Source organism: Mauremys mutica, chromosome 2 (assembly GCF_020497125.1).
Source record: "Mauremys mutica isolate MM-2020 ecotype Southern chromosome 2, ASM2049712v1, whole genome shotgun sequence".
Taxonomy (NCBI): Eukaryota; Metazoa; Chordata; order Testudines; family Geoemydidae; genus Mauremys; species Mauremys mutica.
The window spans coordinates 146,280,337-146,290,576 of NC_059073.1; the positions used below are offsets into that span (position 1 = coordinate 146,280,337).

Here is a 10,240-nt window from a genome sequence, read left to right on the forward strand (position 1 = left end):
CTGTGTTCCAGCTGGTACTATCATCCGATCCAGACTTGCTCAAAATCCAGCTCCTGCCACGACTCTGACTAGCTTTGCTCAGAGCTGCGCAGACTGGGGTAAACATTGCACTTCAGGCTGGTCACAAGTCATTCCACCAGCTTTGCCTTGCTCCAGTTCCCATCAGTCACAGCTCTCTGCTGGGATCCCCAAATCTGGACACGGGCAATGGCAGAGAGGCGGAGGGGCAGGGCAGGGTCTGACATTGCAGGGCACACATGGGGCTTCATGTGCCGCCCCTTTAAAGGGAGTCTGGCCGGTGTGATGTCACAGAGAGTGGGTAATAATGGAAGGTGGTTGGTGTCAGCGGGCCAGGGGCTGGGGAAGGCAGGCCAGCCAGACCAATGCGAGTGGAACATCCAGGAGAGTTGCTCTTGGTGGGGTTGTAGCATGGGCCAGCCCTGGCTTAAGCTGAACCCTCGCGTAGAGAGTGTGACGCCTCCACAGAGTGAGTATGGAGAGGCTGGGTGGAGGCAGATGGAGGGGGAGCCCCAAGGCAAAGCTTGGAGCAGCGAACATGGACTTGGAGAAGCATCCTGACTGCTGGAGCCAGGGGTGGCTCTAGGCACCAGCAAAACAAGCTGGTGCCTAGGGCGGCAAAATGTAGGGGGCGTCCCCTGCCGCCGGGGAGGGCGGCAGGCTGGGCCGGCGGACCTGCCGCAATCATGCCTGCGGGAGGTCCACCAGAGCCCCGGGACGAGTGGACCTGCCGCAGGCATGACTGCGGAGGGGGCGCTCGTCCCGCGGCTCGGCTGGACCTCCCGCAGGCATGACTGCGGCAGCTCAAGCGGAGCCGCCGGACCCGCGAACCGTCCACAGCCGCGGGAGGTCCAGCTGAGCCACGCGGGACCAGCGGACCCTCTGCAGTCATGCCCGCGGGAGGTCCGCTGCTCCCGCGGCTCCGGGGCGCCTCCCGCGCATAACTGCTTGGGGCGGCCAAAAACGTAGAGCCGCCCCTGGCTGGAGCACATGTTCCTTAAGAGAGTCCTTAGCATTTAAGAAGCATTGGACCAAATTGCCGAGAGCGGTCATTAATTTGAAGTGCCCAGCTTGAGACAACCAGGCCTGAGTTTCACGTGTGCGGAGCGGCTGCAAACTGGAGTAGTGGGTGCTCCACACTTCTGGACATCAGGCCACGCGCTCAGAAATGAAGCCCCCCCAATCAGTGGCCTTAATGGCTAGTTAGTAACTAGCCTTTCCTAAGCTTGGGGGTAGGCAGAATTATTTAACTGCAAGTGGCCCAGATGCTGCCTATCAGCAATTTGGATTTCTTTGGCTCTGCTATAAATTCCAGCCCCTCAACTAAGGGACCAATTGTCTTGGAAAGCAGTTGGCTTTGGAGCTGGGGTCACTGACCCATATTCTAGGGAAAAGTGGGACGATCTGAACCGTTTGTACCCACCTGACGCTGGCCCCGTGGTTCCAGACAGAGGAAACTGACAGAACGCAGCTCCTCAAGGCAATGAGACAGCGCTCCGCTTCCAGCTCCTGTGGGGCTACATGAGACTCAGGGCTGTGGGGGTTGGGGTGGACTCCAAACCGCCCCCACATCAGGGAGTTGTTTAGATCATGATCCCGTTGACTCCAGTGGACTATTCCGACCTCCCTAATTCACCAGCAGTTAGCTTCCAAACGATATAGCACTAAGATGTGTCTTGGCAGAGACCCACGGTCAAACTCATGCTGGTATCAAACAAATTTGCAGATTCAGGACCGAATGGGACAGAAAATCCCACCCATGATTCAGAGCCAGCATGCCTAATGCACCTGGAATTTGACCCCCACATTCTCCCACAACCCCAGCAGCACAAGCAACCTTCCCCCAAGCCCCGGGTCTAGACTCCAGATACCCCACCCGGCCTCCATCCTCCTGACCCATCAGAGGGGCCCAAACCCCACTTACTTCATAGCTTCCTGCCCCCTAGACACCAAATCCCTCTCTCCTTCCTTCAGAGCCCCCAGGCTCACCCACTCCCCAAATCACCCATCGGAGAAGGAACTCCCTGCTCCCACCCCCTCGCCTGGAGGGGAGATGACCTCTCCCAGTCCAAGCCTGGGCCGGGGTATGTGACACCCTGGCTCCAGGCCTGCAGTGTCTCGTGGAGGAGGCCGTGTGCTCTCCCAGTACAGCTCCTGCAACACCTCGCCAGGCACCTCGGGTACTGCCCAAAGCTCTGGCAGAGGGGAAGGGGAGCAGGATACCCCTCCCCCATCCTTTCCCTCCTACACCCCCTGAGTGGTTTTCTCTCCCCTTCTCCAGGTCATGGCTGTGGGTAGCCTGCTCTTCCTGGCGGTGCTGGTCATCGTGCACCACCCCCTGAGGGTCAGCGACAAGCAGGACCCGGCAACGGTGCAGCGGACGCAGCAGCAGGAGCAGCGGCTGGCCCTGGAGATGACGCGCCTGCAGTTGGAGTTTGATCAGAGGAACCAAGAGGAGAGACCGGGCCCACACCAGAGCCTGGGGCCAAACCAGAGCCAGGGGGAGGAGGAGGCCACGGCGCTGATGGTGGCAGCCAAGCAGGGGCCCAACGACGTGGCCTGGGATGGGTGGCTCTGTGGGTTCCTGGTCATTATCCTGCTCTTTGAGCTCTGCAGGCCAAGCCTGGAGTCCGAATCCAGCTACGACTCCAGCAGCGAGGATGCCAGCAGCGAGGAGGAGGAGGAGGACGACGATGCCGAAGCAGTGCCAGGGGGCTCCTGCACCCGGCATCCCGACTTCCCCGACAGAGCGGCCCTGGAGCACTTTTATGAACAGCACCTCCAGGGAGTGTCCGAGGACCTGGCCAGCACCTGCGAGTTTGTGGAAGGTCTGGTAAACAGCCTGCTGGAGGTCTGCCAAGTCCTCACCTGCCAGACCTTCCTCCCACAGCTGGAGAACTGCATTGGCATGGATAGTGCCTTTGAAGGCTGGTTCCCCCATAGGGACTCCGAGGCCTACCGGGTGCTCGTGCCCCTGCTGCCGCCCAAGGGGCACTCCTTCCGCCTGGAGATGGAGAATGTGGAGGGCACCCTGGAGAAGCACGGCCACATCCTGGTGGAGCTGGAGTGCTTGTGCAAAAGGGAGAGGCTGCTGGGGGACGTGATCTGCCTCCTGCACCACGCCGAGGAAGACCTGAGTGACAACATACAGGGGCCCTTCCGCGTGCACGTCTTGTGCACTAGCTCCCACTTGGATGTGGAAAAAACCACCCTCTGGTTCCACAGTCTGGTAGGCAAGGCCTGGGCCCTTGTGGCTCACAACTACAGCTTCCAGCTCACAGCCCAGCCCTCTGCCTCCTCCTGCAAGCTCAGCCTGGCTTGTGAGTCCAGGAGGGCCCTCTCCATTGAGATCATACTCGGGGTGCAGCGGGGAAACTCTCTGGTCTTCCTGGCCAGCCACGGGGCTGAGACGGGCCCCCCGAGCAGCCCAGTCTGGCTAGAGACCTTCGCTGTCCAGGAAATGCTGTTCTTCCAGTGGGTGAGCAGGTACGCCCCAAAGGATAGCTGTCACCTGAAATGCCTCCAGATCCTCATCCACCTCAAGGAATGCAGGCTGCCCATCCCGGAGAACAGGATCCTTACCACCTACCACTTCAAAACCGCCCTGATGCACCTACTGCTCCTCCTGCCGGTGTCGGAATGGCGCCCGGAACAGCTAGCTCAGAGGCTGCAGGACATCCTCTCGTACCTGCGCCGTAGCCTGGAGGAGAAATGCCTCTACCACTTCCTGATTGGAAACAGCACCCTGGCCAGCCACATCCCTGTCCTCAAGGCCTTCCGGAATGCCGAGCCCCTCAACCTCTTCCAGCATCTGGCACTGGAGCCTGCTGCTCATGCCCAGGCAACCAGCGAGTTCCTGGAAGTGATGGAGCAAGTCAAGGCTCTACAGAGCAGCAATTAGCAAGACAGTGTGTGGGTCTGCGGCACCGAGCAGCCGATTATGCTGTGAGTCTGACAGCCTAGCCCATCATCTGCGGCACAGAATCAATGTAGCTTCTGTCTCTGGTGTGACTCTCACTTGCAACCTCCCTGCTGAAAAGCACAGGCCCAGCACATGGTCTGATCAGCCACTTCAAGACCTGGCAAACTCGTACCATCATCGGGCTGGATAGGCCGTTGCTTTTAGCTGCCTCTTTCTGGTCACAGGTTTACAGCAGTGCTACAAAATATCCTGGCGATGCCAGACTCTTGTTAGGCAGAAGGGAAAAGGAGAAGAGAAGCACAGAGAAGAACAAAGGGAGGGAAAGAAAAGGACACGTGGGCTGGAGAGAGAGACACAAAGTTTCACATCCCAGGTGGTGGTTGGGATTCAGCCGGAGCTGGGTCTGGGTCCGTCTCTGGCCTCGTCTGGTCAGGACATCACTCAAGATCAGGAAGGATGACGTCCCACTGTCCCAGGAGATGGTGGGGATGGCAACCATGGTGGTGAAGCTTGCTCCAGTAGCCAATTTTTCTCCCCAAAGTCTCTAAAGCCCCACATTAGTTTGTCCATCAATTAGTTTCAACTCACCAGTTCTGGTTCCCGATTCCACACTTTTCTTGTTACCAGGCATGATCGTAACACAGTCCTTGAGTTGGATCAGGAAGCCTCTTTGTCGGGACTAATTCAGTCTCCCGTTCGGACTTTCACCCAGCAATGTTTGTTCTTATAGGCTGTTGTCACATCTTATAAATTCACTCTCGTTTTTTACAGCTGAACTCACACGCAGGGTAAATTTGTTGGCCCAATTATCACAACACAGTCTTCATCAAAACCAAATCACCCCCCAGTACCTATGGACACCAACACACTTGGTTTCCCCTTAACACTAGCTGCACACTCCATTTCACCCTTCCATGTATCCAAAGACGGAGCACAGCACATGGAATAGCCTCTGTGATAACCCAACATGTTATGCTTCATTTTGTGCTATTCCAACGCCGCCCCCTCGCAATATCCCACCATCCCTGGTAGTGATTCACTTCTCCTCACATATCCCCCTTTCCCACTGCCCTGCTGGCAAAGTCCCTGTCCCCCAAATGTCCCCATTGGCAAACACCCCTCCACACTATCCCAACACCTCTGCCGGTGACCCCCTCCACCCCAATAGTCTGATGTCCCTGCCAGAGAAACCTCCTCCCGCAGGTATCCCAATGCTTTCACTGCCACCAAACATCTCCTGGATGGGGCACCTGAGGAAGCCTCACACACCCCCAAAGGGCCCTGCACCCCACCTCTGCAGTGACTCTCAGCCAACGTGTAACAAAGGTTTATTAGTCGCCGGGAACACAGTGTAAAACAGAGCTTGTTAGCACTGAAATCAGGAAGATTTAGCAAAGTCCACCAGGGCGGAGGAGAGAGGGGGGGCAGTATCCAGAGCCCAGGGCCCTCCCTGCTGAGTCCCAGCCTGAGACACCCATCTTGCCCCTCCTCCATCCTCTCTCTCTTTCCCAGGCAAACAGGTCACCTGGTCTCTTTGTTCTCCAACACCTTGGGCTGGCTCCAGCTCTCAGTTGCCAGGGTACAGCGTGGCTGCCCGTTCTCTATGCCCAGGCAGCCGGCAATCACACCTGCCCGCTAGGGGTCTCTGCAATCATCACACACCCTTATCCCGCCACCTAGATACTTGAATGCCACACGGGGGAAACTGAGGCACATGAACAGTATTCAGAGAAAACATTAAGAACATTCCCACTTTGTCACAGGTGGCACAGCCCCCCACTGGTCTGGGCTGTAACCCGGTACATCACAGAGAGTGCCCGATATCTCAATATCTCTGCTGTGCACCCTGGTGCTATCCCAATACCCCGATGGAACCCCAGAACATCCCAGAAGGTTTCCCACACATCACACTGCAACACGATTGAGTCGTCACACCAGGAAGAGTCTTTCCAGTGCCCTTTTCTCATACCCAAGCGTATCCCCAGCTCAGCAAAGCCCCGTTACACACTGTAGGGGGTCCGCTGTCAGGAGAGGGGGGCTCTTCGTCCTCCGGGGCGCCTGGGAACCAGGCCGCCTCACTACACCAAGCAAGCAGTTCAGTCTCTAAAGCCCAGGCCCTGGGTTTAGGGTGGGGCAACAAACACTGTTGCAGGGCTCAGGCCCTCAGGTAGGGGCTGAGCAGGGAGTTCAGACTATAAAGCCCCGGCCCTTAGGTCAGGGCGGGGCAGCACACACAGCACCGGGGCTCAGACCCTCAGGCAGGGGCTGAGCCAAGTCGTTCAGTATATAAGCCCAGGCCCTTGGTCAGGGCGGGGCAGCAACCCACAGTGCAGAGCTCAGACCCTCAGGCAGGGGCTGAGCAACCAGTTCAGTATATTAAGCCCAGGCTCCTAGGCCTGAGTGTCGGGGCAAGAGGGAGACTGCCACCCGTGAGTGGGGTGGCAGGGGGGATGCTGGCCCGCCCACTCCTCTGCGTCCCAGCCCGGGGCCCTAACAGCAGCAGGCAACCTGCTGCTGTGTCAGTGGGGATCCTGGCCGCAACACACTGACATTGGCTCTGGCAGTGCTGCAGCCAGACTAGGGTCGGCTACCCCCGGGCTACTTCCACTCTCCCCCTCACCGAGTACCTGAGTTGTCGTGGTGTCAGCATAGGGGTCAACCACCATTGGCTCCTCAGGGTAAGTGTCCATGGGCGGGCTCAGCGGGTCCTTGGGGTAGGTGGCGAAAGGTGGGTTCGGCTCCTCGTCGGGGCAGCTGGAGCGGGGCAGGCTCGTCCAGGCCTCCCCGGGATAGTGAGCGAGGGGAAGGGGAAGGGGAAGACTAGGCCGGCCACTGTCTTCTGCTGCCTCCCCAGCGGGAGCTCGGTCGCAGAGCCCCTCTGACGGCTGGTGCCTTACTGGGCTCGGAGGGCCTGCCTTTATACTTCTGGGTCAGTGCTTGACCCTTTGCGGGGCGGGCTCAGAGCTCCGTAGCTCTGCCCAGTCCGGCATTCTGCTGGGCTGTTCCTCCTCCAGGGCGCCTGGGAACTAGGCCACCTCACTACACACACTCCCTTTGAAAACTGATCAGATCCTCCCGGCACCTTCACCAAGTCACCGGAGCGAGCAAGGGATGAAAACCAACATCCAGTGGACAGAGGGTCCCTTGTTTCCTGTTTGTCCCTCACTCCTTTTTCTCTGGCTCACCTCCAGGAGCCCAGCCAGGATGCAGGGGAGTGGTTCTCTGCCCACCTCTAGTGCCACCACATTACCAGTGCGAGGCACGGTCAGTGCCCCGGCAGCACTCCACTCGAAGCAGACTGTGCAGATCTCCATGGGATTGGCTCTCTCCTTCCCTACATGCTTTGGTCAGCAGGGAAACAGTTAACATTGACATTCAAATTACCAACAGGGCTTGGAGTCAACTGGTTTATGGCCCAGCTGCCTCTGCCTGAGGACGGCCCTGGGCGCCCCCAACCACTTGCTGCCCCAGGCGGCTGCCTAGTTCGCCTAGTGGTTGCACCAGCCCTGGTAACTGCTGACTTTGTGGGCCTGAAAGACTGGATCTGGGTGTGAAAATTTCTTCCTTTCCACCATTGCAAGTACATATAGACCAGAGTGCTGGGAGCATGACAGAATAGGTTAGGGTAAGAGAAAGCTGATTAGGGGAAAGAGGCCTCCAAAAAAATCTTGTCTGAAAATAGCCACAGGATTGGTTTAGTTGTCAAGATTTTTGTGGTCGTGTAAGTGAGATACAGTCCCACTAAAATAATCACACAACATCCAAATTTTATACTACTTATAAGTTTGTTTGTTTGTTACACATACTTGGGGCTCAAACTATGGCTCTGATCCTGATATTACTCTCTCAGGATCAGTCGTGGATAATTTCTGTCACCCCCTTCCCTTCTGGGGAAGCAATAATTAAAAAGCTATTCAGGGACTGGGGTAGAATTTATGGTACAAATTTAGGTCATCTGATCAAGATGTTCCCAATACATGTCCTCCCTCTGCATTATGAGCTGCTTTTAATTTTCAAAGTACTCTAAAATCCACACGCATAATGAGATTATCTAGGATATTGGTATGCCAGAACAGGGCCAATGATGCAAGCTTGGAATAATTTGGCTCAGGTGTTCCTCGCATATTGTTCCCCTCAGTGAGAAGAAAATGTTAATATTCCAGTTGCTCTAAAACGGATATGTATCGTGCGATTACCTTGAACAATGGTATTCCACGACTGAGACTATTCATCTCTTTGGAGCATCCTAATTCATCTGAGCACACCCCACTGAATGGGCCATTCCACACATCAACATCATTCCTGTACTGCAGTCTGGGGGTCCCTGTTATTCCTCTTGCTGCCTCCAGCTGGTGGATGTGCTCCTCACAGCCCATCAGTTACCATCCTCCTTTCTTCCCATGGCCCTTCCAGCCCTACCGGGGGAATGGTGTGGCCAGAAGGAGAGCAGAGGTGGTAGCTAAAGTGGCAGATCATTCCCCTCAAACCCCCATGCCCGCCCCTAGAGCCCCTGCTGGCTCACTGCTCGCCTCTTTGCCCACCTGCCACTTGCCCACCCGCTCGCCGCCGAAGGCAGCCTGCCTGCCATGCTTGGGATGGCAAAAAAGCTAGAGCCACCCCTGCATACAGAGAACATGAAAAGGTGGAAGTTGCCATACCAACTGTAAGAGGCTAATTAAGATGAGCTGTTATCAGCAGGAGAGAAAAAGCTTTTGTGGTGATAATCAAGATGGCCCATTTCAGACAGTTGACAAGAGGTGTGAGGATACTTAACATGGGGAAATAGATTCAATTTTTGTAATGACCCAGCCACTCCCAGTCTCTATTCAAGCCCAAGTTAATGGTGTCTAATTTGCATATTAATTCAAATTCAACAGTTTCTCATTGGAGTCTGATTCTGAAGCTTTTCTGTTGCAAAATTGCCAACTTTAAGTCTGTTACTGAATGACCAGAGAGGTTGAAGTGTTCTACTGTTTTTTGAATGTTATGATTCCTGATGTCAGATTTGTGTCCATTTATTCTTTTGTGTAGAGACTGTCCGGTTTGGCCAATGTACATGGCAGAGGGGCATTGCTGGCACATGATGGCATATATCACATTGGTAGATGTGCAGGTAAACAAGCCCTTGATGGCGTGGCTGATGTGATTAGGTGCTTCGTTGCCTGGCTTAGCGTTTTTGTTATGTGGTTTCTGGTGCATATTTGCTTCAGGTTGGGGGGCTGTCTATAAGCGAGGACTGGCCTGTATCTCAAGATCTGTGAGAGTGAAGGATCATCTTTCAGGGTAGGTTGTAGATCTTTGATGATGTGCTGGAGAAGTTTTAGTTGGGGGCTGAAGGTGACGGCTAGTGGTGTTCTGTTATTTTCTTTGTTGGGCCTGTCCTGGAGCAGGTGGCTCTCACTGCTGCTCATCAGGCTGGGTTTGTGCAGAGCAGAGGCGGCCAGTGACCTGGCCAGTGACCCAGCTGCCCAGGGAGACTAACTCCCGGTCCCGGCGGGGCAAGGCCCCAGCCCTGGTGCACCACAGCGCCCCAGCCCGGGTGTCTGGGCAGCATGGTCCCCACGCCCCCAGCCCTAGGCAGCCCCGAGCCCTGGTGCTCAGGAGGCCGGGCAGTGCAGTCGCCATGCCCCCAGTCCCGGTGCTCGGGTGGCCCCAGAGTGCCGGGCAGCAGCACCAGCCCCCTCCCAGCACCAGCCCTGAATCCCTGCAGGAGGCACGCTGGCCAGGGGGTGGGGGCGGAGGCCTACTATACCCCCTGCTCATGAGAGGGAGCTCTGCGCTCCTCCCTCACCCACCCACTCCTAACCCTGGCTGGAGCAGCTCCCTGAGGCTGCTGGAGCAGGGACCCCCGCTCCCCACCGAGGGCTGACACAGGGCTGGGTCAGCCTCTACTGCAGCAAGCCCAGGGGCTACAAAAGTTGAACAACTCATAGGCAATTAATGCAGCCATCTACCAGCTGATCAGTGATGGGCGGGGCTGCCTAGGAGCTAGGAACTACTGAGCCCTGGCTGGGGCTGCAGCTAATTTTTTCCCCTGGGTGTTCCAGGGCTGTGGATGCCTATCCAGCTTCTCTCCTCTCACTCCCACCTCTGGCATTCAGACCGGCTTTTCAGAGGAGCCCAGAGTTCGCTGTCCATCTCCCAACACCCTGCACCTCCTTGGAAAATTCCACCCTTCCTTACCTCTCACTCAGTACAGGAAACTATAACACAGTGAGAGAGGTATGAGAAGCCAGCTGGAAAAACTGGCTATTTGCCAACACTAAATAGTCCCAAACTGGGACTATGTTCCTCCCGGGA

The 10,240-nt window shown here is 56.4% G+C and overlaps 1 protein-coding gene across 1 annotated transcript; it reads left to right on the top strand.

Moving 5' to 3' along the window:
* The first annotated feature begins 330 nt into the window (after positions 1-330).
* On the top strand, positions 331-4,522 carry LOC123364506 (inositol 1,4,5-trisphosphate receptor-interacting protein-like 1). Its single transcript, XM_045006692.1, has 2 exons — positions 331-487; positions 2,300-4,522. Exon 2 carries the CDS (start codon positions 2,303-2,305, stop codon positions 3,917-3,919), a length of 1,617 nt encoding a protein of 538 aa, XP_044862627.1. The 5' UTR covers positions 331-487; positions 2,300-2,302; the 3' UTR covers positions 3,920-4,522.
* The last annotated feature ends 5,718 nt before the right edge of the window (positions 4,523-10,240 follow it).

Coding starts and splice junctions, on each gene's coding strand:
- LOC123364506 (XM_045006692.1), top strand. CDS start 2,303: ATGGCTGTGGGTAGCCTGCTCTTCCTGGCGGTGCTGGTCATCGTGCAC.